The sequence below is a fragment of the Colias eurytheme genome, chromosome 23, assembly GCF_061535395.1.
Source record: "Colias eurytheme isolate Ceu_HAF_F1 chromosome 23, ilColEury1 Martin Lab GWU primary, whole genome shotgun sequence".
Taxonomy (NCBI): domain Eukaryota; kingdom Metazoa; phylum Arthropoda; class Insecta; order Lepidoptera; family Pieridae; genus Colias; species Colias eurytheme.
This window is the reverse complement of record NC_143002.1, coordinates 5,858,355-5,877,363: the sequence shown is the minus strand read 5'-3', so window position 1 is coordinate 5,877,363 and position 19,009 is coordinate 5,858,355. Positions and strand designations below refer to the sequence as shown.

Sequence of the window (19,009 nt, the reverse complement as noted above, 5' to 3'; positions counted from 1 at the left end):
TGAAACAAACCACTTGCATAGTGTAAGCAGCAACACAAGTTGATATTCACGATATTTTTAGACCTTTTTATTTATATTGTAAACAATACTGAATACCACGAACACACAATTCCTTTTAAAAGATTAAATAGAGGAACAATTAAACTTGGTCTTTTCAAAAAGTCAGTTAAATATCACAGACAGACTGTAATCGCTTCAATTGAATGTCAGTGTAAAATTAAGTTTATCTTATTGTTACTTTAAAATAAACCGATCTATAAATGTCAAATACAACAACACAAGTTAAATAAAATAAAAAGACATTAAGCTTAGGGTGGGTTTCCACTAGAGATGATAAAGGTAAGCTAAGAGGATGTAATAGGCAAAAGCTAACTGCTAAGCTATGAAATTATGTGACCGTTTCCTCTGATACTAAGCTATGTCGAGGTGCGAGTAAGATGCGAAGCTCGAGCTATGCAATGTTCGATACATAGTACATAATTATATAGATAGTAGGCTCCGCTCTGCACATAGCTACACCACTCGCGACCATTCATCATACACACGCACCTTACACGCACGCATCCATAATACACATCCAAAGCATAGAATATATAAACTTTAACGCGACTCCGAAGCACGCAGCTTTCCATATAAAAAATAGTTGTTTCGGTTTCAACCAATGTAAAGCTATATATGCATTAATGAATATGATTGGTGAATATCAAACGTCTTTATGCCATAGCTACGTGGCATAGCAAATCTCTGGTAGAAAAGCAATCTAAGACAGCCGATGAGATTATAACATTGTAATGAAAATCTTCAAGTTTACTTTGCAATTATATTAGTTACAGCATCGTTCACATTTATTAACTAGAATACGATTATTTTTATTGAACTCGTTTTCTTAACATGCTGTTCGATATCTAGTATAATCTTGGAAATCTTATTTTCAAATATATACACAGTACAAATAACCCTATTTAATGTTAAAAAATAAGATTCTTGATATTTTAATAATGTAATGCACCTTTAAATATGTATAAACAATGTCCTTTTAGCTAAATAAATTAGACGTGATTTTACATTTTAAGTACATCCTTCCATGGCGGTAAAACCACGGGCAGAAGTAGTATGATGTTATACTAGATAGGACTAGTATTAAAAATGCGAAAGTTTGTGAGGATGGATGTATGTGTGTGTAGGTGTGTATATGTTTGATACTCTTTCACGCAAATACTACTGAACCGATTGCAATGAAATTTAGCATACATATAGAGGGTAATTTGGATTTACACATAGAATAGGTTTTATCTCGAAAATCCCACGAGATTTTCTTTGAAAACGCGGAAGGAAAGCTAGTATGATGATAAACGATAGTACCCAGTCATTATAATTTATTATAGTTATATTGAAGTAACTACCTACCTATTAATTAATAGATAATTATACCTTCATTGTCCTTCCGTAAAGCAATCCATACTAATATTATAAATGCAAAAGTAACTCTGTCTGTCTGTCTGTTACTCAATCACGCCTAAAATACTGAACCAATTTTCATGAAATTTGGTATGGAGATATTTTGATACCCGAGAAAGGACATGGACAAGGCTACTTTCTACCCCGGGACATAGGATAGGTTTCATTCCGGAATTCCCACGGGAACGAAAACTATGCGGGTTTTTCTTTGAAAACGCGGGTGAAGCCGCGGGCGGAAAGCTAGTATTTAATATATTTTTTAATGTCAATGAAAACTGATGCTCTTTAAAGCGATCACCTTTTATTTTTTATACCAATTTAAATGCAAAGGGTCTATTTTTAATGTCAGAATAACAGCTGTTAGGTCTTGGCGAAAATATTTATGGGACCTTTGTAAGATATGGATATTAATTTCTTTGTCCGTCTTTATATTACGGTTAATTATGTAAAGAATCTACCAAATTTAATGGGATTTTGAGTATCACATATTATATACAATATTAATAAAATAAACTTATATGACTTAATTTCAGCAAAAACATTTTTTTTTAGTTTATCACAGTTTTTCAAAGCCTACAACGTCGTTTACGGAAATCAAATTTTCCAGAAAAATAATTGTACCTAAGTATTTAACAGTCTAAAAAGAAACTCATAAATTGACAAACCAAATAGGGGAGACCGGGTACAAAAGTAACGGTGGGTCGAAAGTAACAAATGCTCTCTAGATTTATCCAATGGGCGAACACCGCTTAGCCTCTGTCAGGCGATAGCCGAGAGCGCCTCCCTTAATTGTATTCATAAGCCGCGTGCGCCACGCGCTGTTAGGCTATGTGACAGGACGCTATGTGTTTTCACGAATCAAAAGTAAGATTTTTGACATTTTTTTATTAAATGTTTACCTAGTCTTACAAGGATGACATAAATCTGAATGTTTGCATATCCATTCTTGATTAGAGTAATTGTACATTGCTCATAATCATTTTTATGTAGCATGTTCCGTTTTAAAGTTTTGTTGCACGTCTTGGCAAAAATATAGACGGGTACAAAAGTAACATAGCCCTATGGGTACAAAAGTAACATGTTCTTTTTGTCCCATTATGATTATGTATATTTTTATGTACATCTTTACTTCAACAGAATGCCGCGACAACGCATTAGAACTACTGATTGAGGTATTACCGACACGGAAGAGCATTTTGAAAGATGCTGCAACAATTAGAGGCCTTGCAAAAATATAATATTTGCCATGTAACATTATAATATTATAGATTTATAAAAAAAATAAAAGCCGGTATTACTAGTGCAGTTACCTTGCGTCGATCGAGATTTACTAATAACAAGTAAAGTAATCTATGCGACTATTTAATCGAGTGCTCTGCAGTTACTTTTCTGTTATCTCCATCAACGAGCATAATGTGAATAATTTTTTTGATAACCTTGCTGAGGTATTGGGAAAGGTACCAATTTGAGTCCAAAGATATTTGGAATATGGACGAGACAGGGGTGACCACTGTCCAAAAACCTGGCAAAGTTGTAGATTAAAAAGGGATTTAACAAGTAGGTGCCATAACCTTAGCAGAGCCTGGAAAATGAGTAACTGTTGCTGTAATTGCCATTAATGCTCTAGGAGAACACATTCCGCTTTTTTCGTATTGCCGAGGGTCCTGTTGGTTGTGCTGGAGCTGGGAATGCTAGTGGATGGATGCAGGATGCAGAATTTTTAATTACAAAATAATGATTCCCTTAATTAATCTCATTACTTGAACTTCGAATATTTTTTACCGATTGTTTTGTATAATATTTGTAAGTATTATATTTAAAATACAAAAGTTGATATGTGTTATTAATACAAAGTCTTTAAACAAATCATTTGTTGATTTACCATCATAATATTGTATTAATTACCAACCCCTTTGTCTTGTTACTTTCGACCCACGACGTGTTACTTTCGACCTGCTTACGGGGCCGAAAGTAACAACTGACGATTTTTTCTTAAAGTTACTTTATTAATATAAAACACTACATAATATAATAAATTGAGTTGCTAGTGTAAAGAATATAAACTAAATTTATATATGGTTATATTAATTTAATGATAACAGTAACACCCAGTCAGAAATCAAGGTACAAGTACAAAGTGTTACTTTTGTACCCGGTACAATAAGAAAACTTAACATTTATTAATATTTTAGTTTTTACATAACTACTGATAGCTAATTACAATTTTATTTCTCAATATTTTTATCATCCATAGCCAGAGGCATTGTATTCAAATTGCTGTAATTAGATAGACTAAGGTAAACAAATCAATTATTTGTGATTAGGTTATAAAATACCATCTGTGTTACGGAAATTATATCATTTTCTCATAAAATTAACTACATTTTCTACTACTTTCGTATTTTGCTAAGGGCCGATTTTTCAATGCTTGGATAAAACTTATACGTCTTATAATGTATAAAACTACCATTTAAAAAACGTATTCTATTGGCCCGTATTTGACAGTTTACGTGACATTTTAATATTATCGTGTTATACTTTATTGGATTATTATTGTTTATTATCTACTAGCGGTCCGCCCCGGCTTATATTTTGAATAGTTGTCATTTTTAGGGTACTTTTCCACCAATAATGTGCGAAAATGTGTAGCGAGGATGGGAAATGTGTTTGTTAGTAACCAATAGTATCGCTTCAATCGCTAAACGCTTCAAACTTCAAACTAAATGAAGCGATATGATTGGTTCTCACAAACACATTCCTCGCTACACATCCTTGCACATTATTGGTGAAAAAGCACCCTTAATATTAAAATCCCACACATTAGATACATAAGGCCATTCATTGTACAAATCTTAAACGTATTTAAAATATTAACGCAAACTCTACGAACTCTACCTAATGTATAAAAAAATATTCTGTCAAATAAATAATTTAAATTATCACTTTATTTTAAACTAGCTTCCGCCCGCGACTCCGTCCGCGCGGAAAAATTAAGAAAAATTAAGATTTATTTTTTTTCTATGTATTTTTCCGGGATAAAAAGTATCCTATTTTATGCCCAGGATAATAAGGTATAATTATACCAAGTTTCATTGAAATCGAACCAATAGTTTTTACGTGATGCCTTCACATACAGACAGACAGACAGACAGACAGACAAAAAAAATTTTAATTACATATTTGGGTTTGGTATCGATGCGATCCAGTAACACCCCCTGCTATTTATTTTTTCAATATTTTCAATGTACAGAATTGACCCTTCTACAGATTTATTATATGTATAATATAATAATAATTGTATAGATAATATCTTTATGGAAATTTTGCTTTATTATAGATAACAATAAATTTTGATGTCAGTAATTACATTTTTTTTTATTAAATTTTATTGTAAACATTGAACATTTATTTTTTATTAAAATTAATTTCTGCATTTGCTCTAGGTGCCTGGAAGAGATGTCATAAGGCAGCTTAATAAACTAATCTGCTTCTTTTACTGTATATTGTATATTTAAGAGGTTCCTTTGCGTTCACTTGTATTAAAGAATTAAATAAATAAAACATATTAATACTAATAAAGAGGTTCAGGATCTATCATATTTAAATAACATATTATTCATATTAAGACTGAGGTGTTAAATTTTTGTCTAAAGTTATAGCTTGACCTCTCGGCGATATGTGATGATGGTTTTTTCTATTCTTTTAAATTTCGCACAAAGCATTTTGAATGCTATAAAACTAAATATCAAATTCAGACTGTGTTAATTAAATTTAAGACCTGTTGGTAAAACTAAACTAAATATGAAAATTTAATAACAGAAATTTGAGAATGATGAGGAACTCACGGTAGGTAGCTTTTTTCATAATATTTCAAACTGAAACTCAAACATTTATTTTTTCAATAAGACTTCTTCTAGAAGCACTTTTGAATCGTCATCACATATTGTTAACATTTACCACCGATTCGGAAAGCAGTATCTATGGAGAAGTATCGGCATTTCGCAGATTAAATCTATAAAAACTTCTTTTGTAAAAATATTATTTATCCTATTGTATGGGAACCAAAACATATAAAAATTAAGTTTTAATTCTTGTTCAAATTAAAATTTATTGTTTACCAAAAAAGTTTACAGCATAGTCGAGAAAAAATATGATTCGAACGACCTCAAGACATACTAATAGAATTTTAATTATCATCTAAAAAACATTTATAGGTAATTATTTATAAGCTTTATTTATATTTGTTCTAGTGTATTAAAAATTTTCACACAAGATACGACGTCAAAAGAACTTTAAAGTGAACAAGAAATTATTTTGCATAAATTGTACAATATTTTATTTATTATATTACTTATGTCATGCGTTTTTACTTCCGGATAAAAGATAGTTATTTCCGAAACAAATTTCATCCAGATCCATTCAGTCGTTTTTGTGTAACAAACGGCATTTTGATGTGATATAGTTTAAACTTTCAACTGTTGCTAACTGCTTACACGTTGCTAACTGTTTTATCTAAAGATTGAAAAATCAGCCCTAATTGTATTATTCTGTTACAAATTATTATGCAAATGTTATTATGTACATGGTTATTACTTATTAGTTATTACCTATTATTACTGCTTAGAAATAAGAGCATTTACATAATACCATATGTATATATCTCATAAAGATGCACCATTAGCTCTTTACATAAAACAATAACGACAATTCGAATGTGTCAAGTTTTTCCAAAAAGTTTTTTTTTATAAAAAGCCTCCACTTGCCTTGCCCCGCGGTTTCACACTCTTCTAATTAGTCGTAGCATGACGTCATAGAGCCTCCCTCGATAAATGCTCTTTTACACACAAAAAAACAGTTCGAACTATGAGTACTGGAATTTAATCTCAGGAACTCATACGATTCTTATCCTACTATTTTTTTCTGGAATTCTGTCTGTGAAAGTAACTCTGTCTGTCTGTCTGTTACTCAATCACGCCTAAACTACTGAACCAATTTTCATGAAATTTGGTATGGAGATATTTTGATACCCGAGAAAGGACATAGGCTACTTTTTATCCCGGGAAAATGATGTAATCCCGGAAATCCCACGGGAACGGGAACTATGCGGGTTTTTCTTTGACTGCGCGGGCGAAGCCGCGGGCGGAAACCTAGTTAAGAAATATATTGATGTGAAAATATTCGTTTCAGAATTTGGAATTACTTATCGGAATTAGCTTCAAAAGGAACCACTGTGATAATAACCACGCATTATATAGACGAAACGAAACAAGCACATAAGGTAAGACTAATATTATGCATGCACTGATGTTCAAAGAATTTTCATATTTTTTATCTGTTTTCTCTACAATCTACATAATGTGTTTCATTATGTAGATTGTAATTTACGATTAATCATTTCTCTGCATCATGTTGTTGTTGTTTTAATAATATTACGTTTAAAAGAATAGCATGCTTTAATAGTTTCAATAAACAAGACCGTTGACAGGAAAATATCCTAATCTATTAACAAATAAAAGCACTTAAATATATATACTTAATTTGTGTGTACCTACATATAAATATATTTAAATGATTTAATTTTGATTTTCAATGATAACTTATAATATTACAAACATAGGCACAATTGCAAAAATACAGGAAAATATGAACTATCCAAGGTCGAGTGACATTGCATGTTATTCCTCCATCAAGTGTTGCAGTCATAATCTGCTATTATACATTAATTGTTATTGTAGAATGAGCATTCACTCCTTTGATTTAAATACACCGTTATCCATACTAATATGTAAGTATTATAAATGCGAAAGTAACTCTGTCTGTCTGTCTGTTACTCAATCACGCCTAAACTACTGAACCAATTTGCATGAATTTTGGTTTGGAGATATTTTGATAACCGAGAAAGGACATAGGCTACTTTTTATCTCGGGAAAATGACGCAATCCCGGAAATCCCACGGGAACGGGAACTATGCGGGTTTTTCTTTGACTGCGCGGGCGAAGCCGCGGGCGGAAAGCTAGTATTATATAACATACTATCTGTATCTTATAGACTTCATGATGAGAACATGATGTTTCACAATTCAGATAGAATTAAAAAGTCTAAATGTCAAAGTACAATGAATTTTGCGGTTAAGAAACTGTTTTATTTTTAAGACGCATGAGTCCAGTTTCACGACTTGCTGATAAGGTCTCCATTTATAGCCTACTTGACACTTTTAGGCGTCTATTTTCATGCATTTTGAGCCGGCTACTCACATACCTGCAGCAGGGGCAATATTTGTAAAATCTCGGTTGGACAGCGGTCGGAGCAATTTTTCTGTTCTCTAAATTGCCCCTGCTTGCCTATACACATTATTACAATTAAAGAGCCAATTAAGGGTGCAATTCCAATATTGCCCCTGCAGCAGGTAGGTGAGTAGCCGATATAAAAGAGATCAACAGAACATATTTATTAGTTTTGAACCTAGCTAAATATAAAAATATTAAAAGTACTGTGAAGGAAAACTAACATAGGTATTATCACCTGTTAATGAGCTATTATATAGAATATAATAATATGTAGAGATTTAAACCTTTAAATACAAACAATAAGGTGAATCATATTTCTCGTGGTTGTGAAATGTTTACTATGTAGTATAAATTACTTATTAATTATCAGTTTAATAATTACCCTTTGTTTCACTTTGAGACAAAAAATATTATCTACAATTTACATAATATATTATAAATTACTTAGATACCTACCAAAGATGGCTCTTAATTCTGTAGGTATCTCTACTAACAATAAAATAAATGTTTAAATAATGTCACAGTATTACAATATCTTGTTCAGCCCTTTTAGTGAAAATTTCGTATCAAAGACATAATTAGTCTCGTATCTTTCTAATTTTCTGTGATAACGAAAGTTCTTACGAGATAAAACTTGCGCGTCAACGTCTATCGAGCTTAATGATTGTTATTATACTATATTATTTCATTAATTTTCTAAATACAAGCGCAATTTAATGTTATTAATTGTATACTGCATTAATCTGCTTGGTAACATTATGTAATTGTATGCAAAATTTCCGTTCTGTATGACGTTGTTTCACCTTCTGAAAAGTATACATAATGGGTAATGTCCGTTCTATTCTATGTGACATTGTAACGAAAAATTTCAGTTTTTTTTCCTTGGTCGACCATTTGAACAATATTTAAACAAGGAGGTATTTAAGGGTTAAGTTTCTTGGTACAGACTATAGTGTACTGTGTATACAATTATGTTTAACATTCCAATATTTTTTGAAGTAAAACTTCTTTAGGCGCGACTAGGGAGTAACTCAGATTTATTTTCTGACGGAAGTAACGCTTACTATAGTCTGCGTAGTTTCCGCCATTTAAAAATAATAATTCTGATTGGTTGTAAGTATATGTCATATACTACACGCTTCTTGACTTATACGCCAGCTAGTGGCAAATATCATAATCAATTAGGATTATTTGTTTTCAAATTTTCAAACGGATCAATTGTGAATAGCAAAGTGAATGAAAAATTCAACAGTTTTAAAAACATTATTTTAAATTGCAAAATTTTTTGAAAATCTCTAAATATACTTGTTTATTTATTACTTTTAAAATAAGTAAATTAAAAATAAAAATAAACATGTTGCGGATTATAATCAATCTATTTTAAATATTGCTGAAGACAAAGTAGTATCCATAGCAACAGATATGTATATAGGTTGTCATTCAGTTGAACAAGAAGCATATGTACGCCAACAATTTCATAAAATGTCAGTTATTGATACAGGAGGATCGCCTTATGAAATCATATTAGTTCTTAACAAATTTTACATTATTACAACCAATATTGATGTATCTGATGGCTTAGCCAACGGTTGTGTTGGAAAGTTAGTGTATATTGAACGTGATGACAGTGATAACATCATACGCTTATGGCTTGAGTTTCCTGGTAAGATAGGAGAGAAAATTAGGAAAAAAGCTGGTAAAACTGTACATTATAGGGCGTGGAATTTGGGGGTAGTGGGGGGTGGAGAGAGGGGGGGTGGGTACTAGGAACTTCCCCTGTAAAGGGGGGGCGCGAAAATTAATAGTTTTCGAGATATTTACAAATTAAGTTTTGGTCCGCCTAAAGCAAAGGGGGCGCAAAGTAAGGACTTAGAAAATTTTTGATCTAAAGTGAAAATTGTATACCTAGGTATCATAAAATACATAATTTTTATTCAAAACGCTAAAATAAGCATGTTTTATAAAAAAAACTTTTTCTCCAAAATAAAAAATGGCCGAGATATTCGCCCTCAAAGATTGATGATAAAACCTAACCTAACCCTTTCCCTATCTCCTCATGTCTTTTTTATATTGTCTCAGACACTGCCTTAGCTCCGGCGCTACGGGAAGTGCAGCCCTTCCGCCCTTGCGTGACAAAGCACGGTCGCCCGTACTCCACTTCGCAGCTTCAGCTTATTGGTCGCCTTCGGCGACCAGCCTCAGCCGCTCCGCTCCGCACGGCTCCCGAGCTTTGTCACGGCGGGCGAGGGCTGCTCTCCCTCCGCGCCTCCGGCTTTTTACATACACTCTAGGGGTAGGGCAGACAAGACCACGTGGAATTCGGGGTTGACAGCTTCGGTTCTGTGGCAAGTCTTATGATAATGCAATGCTTATTTTAGCGTAACGTTTTTTAGCTATTCGGACTTTCGCAGCTTAATATTGAATACATAATATTCCATCATTGAAAAAATTTACATTTTACAATCCGTCATGTATCTTGGTAATTATCAAGTTTAGAGAAAAGTTGCCCCAACAAAACATGCTTTTATTAGCGTAATCTTTCCGATAAAACAATAATAAATAGGTGTTATAATACAAATGTGTACAAATAACGGATGAATAAAATAAATTAGTCGTCCGATTACCGGATGACCGATAACATCTATTTATCTACTAGCGGTCCGCCCCGGCTTCGCCCGTGGTACATATTTACGTTTTCTCTACATAAAAACCATCCTCGTACTTCAAGGAATATAATAAAAAAAGAATTATCGAAATCGGTTCAGCCGTTCTCGAGTTATGCGCTTACCAACACATTTTGCGATTCATTTTTATATATAAGAAGATATAGTTAGGTTATCGGGGTTTCTTTAGAGAACTGCCGCACGTATTATAGGTTTTTTGTGGGGGGAGGAGGGCAGACGTAGGTATTTGATTTTTTTTTGCGCGTCGACGGATTTCTGTGTAGTTTTTTTTTAAAGAAACCTAACCTAACCTAACCTAACAGCTAACCTAACCTAAACTAGATTTTTTTTGCGCGTCGACGGAGCCCCGCTTCGCGGGGCTCCTATTTCTGTGTAGTTTTTTTTTTTTAAGAAACCTAACCTAACCTAACCTAACGGCTAACCTAACCTAACTTGATTTTTTTTGCGCGTTGACGGAGCCCCGCTTCGCGGGGCTCCTATTTCTGTGTAGTTTTTTTTTAAGAAACCTAACCTAACCTAACCTAACCTAAAGGCTAACCTAACCTAAACCTAACCTAACGAATTGAGGGTGAATATCTCCGCCATTTTTGATTTAAGAGAAAAGTTGTTCCTATAAAACATGCTTATATTAGCGTTATCTTTACGATAAAACAATAATAAATAGGTGTTAAAATGACACCAACTCCATCAATCCGGTAATCGGACGACTAATTTATTTTATTCATCCGTTTAGCGGACGACTAGACACTTCGATTAATATTTTTGTTAAATTATAAATTGCGAATATTAATAATTTTATTTTATTTAATCTATTTTACAAAAACTATACTTAATAATAATTATTTTTAATGTTGTTGTTAAAAAATATACAAATTTCATAAATAAAATTTAAATTATAATATTTTTTTTGTTAGATAGAAATGTTTTACCTGAAATGAAACGCGTTTGACAATCGCTGTAGGTCAATTTGACACTGTCATAACAGTAAGTTCGCGTTTCAAAGATAAAATGGAGTAAAATTTTCCGATTTTCAAAAATTCGTGACTCAAAAACAAAAAGTTTTCGCGCTGTGAAATTTCAGATTTAGGTTCCATAGGACAATAGCTAACCACAAAAAAAATTACGACTCTCAACTCCACGCCCTATAATGTACAGTTTAGCCAAAAAGCTGCCCATCATATTCAAACTCTAAACATTAGTAGAACAGCAGTCCCAATTTTACGAAGATCGTCATCTGTACCAATGAATAGAAATAAGACAATATTTGCAAAGAGAAATCACTTTCCATTAGTATCTGCTTGTGCGCTTACAATACATAAGTCTCAAGGTGGTACTTTTGATCAAATCGTTTATGAATATGACGGCGCCACCGTCGAAGCTTTAAAAAATAACGAACGGCGAACCGATATAAAGCAGCGCGCGCGCACGACTCGGGTCATTCGTTCGCCGACCGTTGCCGAGTGCACATCTATTACGTAGTAGCTTACTATAACTTATTTGTGAAGTTTATTTTATTAGTGGTCATAGTGGTCATAATTGTAATACCAAGTGATTGTATTAGAAATGACTGTATTGTAAAACTGACATGATTTAAAAGAGCAACTATGGAGTTTCTTGCCGGTTCTTCTCTGTAGATACTGCATTCCGAATCGGTGGTAAATAAAGAAATGTTTGAGTTAGAGGTGTTTCTTTGCTCGATTACCCAACGCAACGCCCACAGCTTGAAAATAGATCCACATTCTACACCTTTCGCCGACATCAGAATTGGGATGAAATCGAGCAAATGAGAAAACACGTGGCGATAACCTGGATACAATTGATGCGTGCGCTGATTAAAAGACAAAATGCCGCAACCACGTGGCACTTCGATCCAGTTTCAACGGGAAGAGGCATCCTACAGTTCTACGAGCATACGTATCACTGAGCAGCCGGTGACAAAGGGAGAGCTCGTTATGTGCTCGTATGGACCCCGTATCATCGAGAGCAGCGCTTCATCATGACTTCACAAGTCTGGCATCGCAGCGTTATCGCAGTAGCAGTGGCGCGGGCGGTGCGCCTACAAGCCGTGTGGTTCATGGCAGAGGACCGTATGGTGTAACGAAACGACGCGTTGGCAGCTGCCACTCGGCACATGTATGAGGCTAAGTGCTGGTGAATCTGGTCAGTCGTACTATTTTTATTACTATGTTTCTGATGTTCTCTTGTAAGAAGGTCAGTAGATAACATTTCACTTTGAGTGTGCAATTAGATAAAGAAAGTAAGGTTTTTAAAATGTAGTAACTTATTTGAAAGAAAAAGAAATTTATTGCCAAAAACAAAATTTATCTTAAAATTAATTGAGGAAAATCGTCACAGCCTCAGCTAAATGCTGCATAAAAACAGCGCTGATTTACAGGCCGTACAGATTTTGTTAAAAGTTGTAACCTACAAGACCAGTGTATAGTTAAATCTTATTGCATTTAACTCGACTTATTCACGCAGTGATGTTATTATTAGGTCGTGCGATATTGCTTTACGGTTTTGTAGTTAGTTAAATCTTATTCCATTACATTTAGCCCATCTTAGTTACGCAGTGATAAATTATTATCAGTACCTAGGTCATGTGACTTGTATTTCACTTATTCAGGGACACGTTTACTTGAGTAGGTAATTCACGTTATTTAAAAAAAAAAAACACTTCGCGGCGTAAGCACTGTCTTCAAGATGAATTAAGTAACGACTTGCTTTAATGTTGGTTTGTGAGCTAACACTAAAGAAAGAAAGCGCAATAATTTGTACACTGCATCCAGATACTTCAATCGAACGTAAACAATAAACATTCACTTGTCCGTGTATCGGAACAAAAAACAGTATGCGAATTACTTTTAAATTAGTTTCTTAACTACCCGCGTTAGTTTCTTGACTACCCGCATTCATTTCTTGAACTACCTGCGTTAGTTTTTATTTAGACTATACCCTAGACAAATAGCAATTAATTGCTACACAAAGACAGCCTTATTGCCATTCGATTAAAAACGAAAAGCAATGCGTTAACTAGTGCTTAGAGGTTTAATAAACTTTTCGTAGGTTTTATTTAGGGTGATATTTGAGGTCATTTCTTTATAAAAAAAAAAATATTAAGTCGTGAACAATTCACAGTATACAGTTTTTACAATATGCAGTTTTATGAAATGTGGCAGACTTAGTTTGATCGAATGAAAGATAAATCGAGGCATTTCGTTTTGAATTTTTACTTAGAAAATTTATTAAGTCCCTATTTAGGCAGTTCATAGTTAATACAATGTCACAGATAATTATAGTGTGTTCAAATAAACATCTGGCGTAAGATAAACGTTATGATTGGAGTACGGGTCTAGATTCGGTTTTAGTATGTAATTTGATTGCTTTAAAAAAAAAAGAGAAAAAAAAAAAAAAACTCTTAACTATACCATCAACGTAAGGGTCCGTTAAATATTACCATAGTTTAAAAAAAAAAAAAATAACTGAATATAATCTCAAGGTTAATCGCGCATTTACAGTTTACATACTGTCGTCAGAATATAATGTCTGTTTAATTGAATAGAGAAAAGGAAAAAAAATCCATCCAGGTTTTCTGAAGGTTATTTTGTAGCTTCAAAATATAAGAACGCAAATCCTAAACGTGGAGTATTCGATAGTATAATCGATTTACATTGTGTGCATTTTATGTAATTCCTTGATAATAGTTTTTGTGACTAGCTGCAGTTTGACATCAACTGAATACATCAATTAGGTAGTTGTACGGTAGTTGTTGAGCAGTACATTCTTATTACGTTGAAACTAAAATTTAGCTCAGCCCTTTTACCGTTCGATATGAGATTCACAGATGAGTTTAAGCCTACACTTATCAATTGTTTTAAGTTGAGTTTTCAAAAGTTAACATACCGTTAAGGAATTTTAACCACATGATTACATTAAATTCAAGTTGGTAAATCATTAAGTTTGAGAACAAGCTTTTGCCACTTTTTGAGTTAGTCGAAATTTTGTGATTTTTTGCGGTTAAGTTACGAATTATTCGTTTTAAACTTTTTTAGATATTGTAATTTTTGCGCTATAGTCAATGATCATAATTAACGACAGGTAATGTCAGATTGATTTTAATTAGCTAAATTACAGAGAGCGTTTTACGACACAGCGTTTAGAAGCGAGGCAGTTAACAGTACGGCGCAGCGGTTGCGTAGCATATGGAGCAACGTAGCATCATCAATGGTACGGCTCGATGACGCGATGCCAGGATGACGCAGCACAAACGTTGAGGATACGGTCGCGTACCGTTTTACTGATTTGCTGCGGCAACACTCTGTTTTCAGTTTTCATAGTTGACCAGTAGCATACTGACATCTGTTTACTCGTACGCTGTACGAAGTAAATGTGTGTTGTGTCCACACAACACACATTTACGTAATATTCCAATATTACTGCGGTAATGTCGTTTATTAGAAGAAAGTGATATGCTATCTGGCATGAGGTCCAGGATAGTACATGTGTGTTCTGACCGGTCAGTAGGATCGGGGCAGTGTGGAAACCCTGTAAGGTCAGTGTAGGCTGAGGCAGGATGGATGTTATTTAGACAAAAAAAAATGAAAATGAATTATCGTAGTAATGTAGTGTGAGATATTATGGCGTACGAGGACGCAAGTATGACTGTATCGGAGATAACTTGTGTAAAGTAAAAGTTTGTAACGTGGATTATTGTAACGGTAATGATTTCATTGCAGGAATTGTGCGTGCTATCTGGTTTGCAGTCCACGGTAGTTGAGCCTTCATTTGTGGTGAGCGAGCGTCGTGTCTATGTTATGTGGATGTTGTTGGTGTTCTGTAAGGTCAGTATGGCCGAGCGGTATAGTTGTCTAATCCCGGGATGAAATACCGTAGTGCTGTACAACAAGAAGGGACGTACGAGGACGTACGATTGTCAGTATGGCCGAGGAGTGGAGACAGTGGAGAGAGTCGTGAGTTTGGATTTAATATTGTTGTGTAAAAAAAAAAAGAAAAGGAAAAAAAATAATCCTTAAAAAAATTATGCAAAAAAAATTTATGCAAAAAAAATTTATGCAAAAAAATGATGCAAAAAGAATGATGCAAAAAGAATGATGCAAAAAGAATGATGCAAAAAGAATGATGCAAAAAGAATGATGCAAAAAAAAAGGAGAGCAAAAAGAATGGTGCAAAAAAAAAAGAGAGAGCGAGTTATTGAAGGGAGTCCGGTCCAATAACTCGGCTATAGGGATTGGAGATCCGGTCTAGCACGCTGTAGGGAAATCTGGTCTAGCGCAGTAAGCTAAAGAGATTTCCGGACTGGCACGCTAGAGGGAAATCTGGAGAGATTTCCGGACTGGCACGCTAGAGGGAAATCTGGAGAGATTTCCGGACTAGCACGGTTGCTGAAGGGCTTGCCGGACCAGCACATTGTTTTAATTGTCTTGTTCCCAGGTACTCAGAAGTCGCTCGAGGACGAGCGTATGTCAGAATGGCCGTGACGGCGCCACCGTCGAAGCTTTAAAAAATAACGAACGGCGAACCGATATAAAGCAGCGCGCGCGCACGACTCGGGTCATTCGTTCGCCGACCGTTGCCGAGTGCACATCTATTACGTAGTAGCTTACTATAACTTATTTGTGAAGTTTATTTTATTAGTGGTCATAGTGGTCATAATTGTAATACCAAGTGATTGTATTAGAAATGACTGTATTGTAAAACTGACATGATTTAAAAGAGCAACTATGGAGTTTCTTGCCGGTTCTTCTCTGTAGATACTGCATTCCGAATCGGTGGTAAATAAAGAAATGTTTGAGTTAGAGGTGTTTCTTTGCTCGATTACCCAACGCAACGCCCACAGCTTGAAAATAGATCCACATTCTACACCTTTCGCCGACAAATACAATAAAAGTCACAGTCAGCAGCTGTTATATGTAGCATTATCACGAGTAACTGATATAAATGGATTGTTCATTGTCTCAAACACCGATGACAACAAATTTTATCATGGAAGAAAGCGTCCAGGGGGAATAGTTGATTTACAGTGTGAATTTGAAAGACTTTCAAATTCTCGCCTAATAACACAACAGGAAGAATTATATAACCTTGTAAATGAGAGTAACATTACACTATTTTCCTTCAACTGCCAAAGTTTACGTGCTCATGTTTCTGATCTGAATGATAAAGTATTAAAAAGGTCCACATTGCTGTTATTTTCCGAAACTTGAATGAAAAATGACGAACAAATTCTTATTGAAAATTTTTATTGCGTTATACCCAATACTATACAATAATAACTAAACAATAATATAAAAACAGCTGAATCGATTTATACATTTAAAAAGCGCCTAGCTGATCACATACTTAATGACCTATCACTTCTGGAATAAAACACCTACCTTTGGAATAGCTGTGCCCGGACGACTGTTAGATTATTTATTTACTTTGTTATGTTATTCTCATGTAATTAGCTTTAAGTCTTTAAATGAGAATAAATGATTCTTTAAACCTAATACAAACGACCCAACTCAACTGCTGGTGGAGTAGCTGTATATCATTCATCTACAGATACACTGAACAATGTAACACCAATTCAAAATATTTCACCAACTATATTATCACAAATTTCCGATGAGGTTTCACAAATTGGTGACATCGCCTTGGTTCGATGTGTTAATACGAATGACCAACCTGTGATTATCGTTGTTATTTATATATTTTCTACAAATACTAGCCTGACAAATATCATAAAATTTATTCATCAGCAATTACTTCACTTCACAATTGAAGGTTCTCGACTTTTAAATAGTAATTATCATGAATTACCGATGATTCTAACTGGAGATTTTAATGTTAATTTTCGCTCTCAGGAATCTCAGCCGTTAATTGATTTTTTAGAAGAAAAATTTGATTTATCTATGAATACTTCTCGACTTCATTCAACAACGCGTTTCGGTACAACGATAGATGCTGTATTTTCAAGAAAAGTAGCAAATTTAGAGAGTAAAATTTATGTTTCACATTATAGTTACCACAAACCTATAATTTCGTACGTAAGAAATTATGATGACATTCAATTACCTGTTTCGAATGAATAATATTAATATAACATTTAAATAATCTTTGTAAAGCACATGAATAATAAATATAATTAAATTATAATATAATATTTATTTATTTAAGTTAATATTTAATCATTTCAGTGATATATGTCGTCAACGCCAAAGAAGTTTTACTTCAATCGCGCGTAAAGGTTACACGCACACACTTTTTTTGTTGTATACACAATCGATTACCGTTATTTATATATACAAATTTAATATTTTCAGTACCAAATTTGCATAATAAAAATTAATATTATTCCAATAGATTGGTCTTCTCCGAGATGGTCAGTTATTAGCCCAGGATTCTCCCGATGCTATACTACAAAGATACGACTGTACGACACTTGAAGAGGCTTTCCTGAAAATGGCTGTCGCGCAAAACGAGAGCTTACGGACAAACAGACGGCAATCCAGTGAGTATATTATATAATTCACTAGCTGTGCCCCGTGCCTCCGCTCCTGTTGGTCTGAGCGTGATGATATATAAGCCTAATAATACATTAAAATAAAAAAAAGAATTTTATAATTTTAAAATTAGAAGTTCGTATTTAAGTTGATGTTATTACAGTTTATTTAGTTAGATATATTTTTTGTGCTATGGAAATCTACTGTTTGCACTTTGGCCAAAACGTTTTTCAGGAGCGTCGAAACAAAAAGTTGTTTTCAAAATTTTAATTAATTTTATTTACTGTCTAAAATGTGTTTATTTTATATAATGAAAATAAAAAGGATGAAATAATGCTGAAATATTACGAGCACCTTTGAATAATTATTATTGATAATTCTAATGTCGAAAACTAAACAATTGGTATTTTATGGGTCTGTTTTATCTGATCTACAAAAAATAAACAAATAGGCCAAAGTCAAAACAAATTATTCCAAGTATAGTGTTCAAATTACCTTAACCACTAACATTATCTCTAAGGTATTTATTGTAACAAATATAACTAACTTAAAGGTAATGCCTTCTATTCTAGCTTTAACTTCAGCTTCCCCAGATGTCATCCCGGACAGCACCTTATCTAATGATAGTAGATTCCAATCCACCGAAGATTTTAGCATCGTAACTAGTAGTCGAGATGTGAGTATAAAAAAAATAAACAGAATATAAAAACTCTTTTGCAGATTGGAACAAAATATATGATAATTTAATAAAATGAAAATATTCCGGACAAACGTGCGACCAAAATCAAGTATTATATCACTGTAAACTGTAAAGTTTCATCCAAATCTATCCGTATTTTTTGAGCCTATTGGACAACAACATACTTAATCTTTCCCCTTTATAATATTATTATAGACTAGCTTCCGCCCACGACTTTGTACGTGCATCCCCGTTTTTCCCCGTTCCCGCAAGAATTTCGGGAAATCCTTTCTTAGCGGATGCCTACGTCCTAACATCTACCTGCATGTCAAATTTCAGCCCGATACGTCCAGTGGTTTGGGCTGTGCGTTGATAGATCACTATATCAGTCACCTT

At 33.8% G+C, this 19,009-nt stretch overlaps 1 protein-coding gene and 1 long non-coding RNA gene across 2 annotated transcripts in view; both read left to right on the top strand.

Annotated features, from left to right (window-relative positions):
- The window catches only part of LOC149898327 (ABC transporter G family member 23-like), a 68,687-nt gene that overhangs the window by 41,961 nt on the left and 7,717 nt on the right, over nucleotides 1-19,009 (top strand). The window contains exons 5-7 of the mRNA XM_090115659.1: nucleotides 6,646-6,736; nucleotides 17,795-17,942; nucleotides 18,507-18,610. Coding sequence (XP_089971785.1) covers nucleotides 6,646-6,736; nucleotides 17,795-17,942; nucleotides 18,507-18,610 — 343 coding nt within the window. The remainder of the gene's footprint in view (nucleotides 1-6,645; nucleotides 6,737-17,794; nucleotides 17,943-18,506; nucleotides 18,611-19,009) is intronic.
- LOC149898328 (uncharacterized) lies at nucleotides 11,787-16,245 on the top strand. The gene is made up of 2 exons (XR_016458101.1): nucleotides 11,787-14,981; nucleotides 15,166-16,245. It is a non-coding gene; the product is annotated as an uncharacterized LOC149898328 (long non-coding RNA).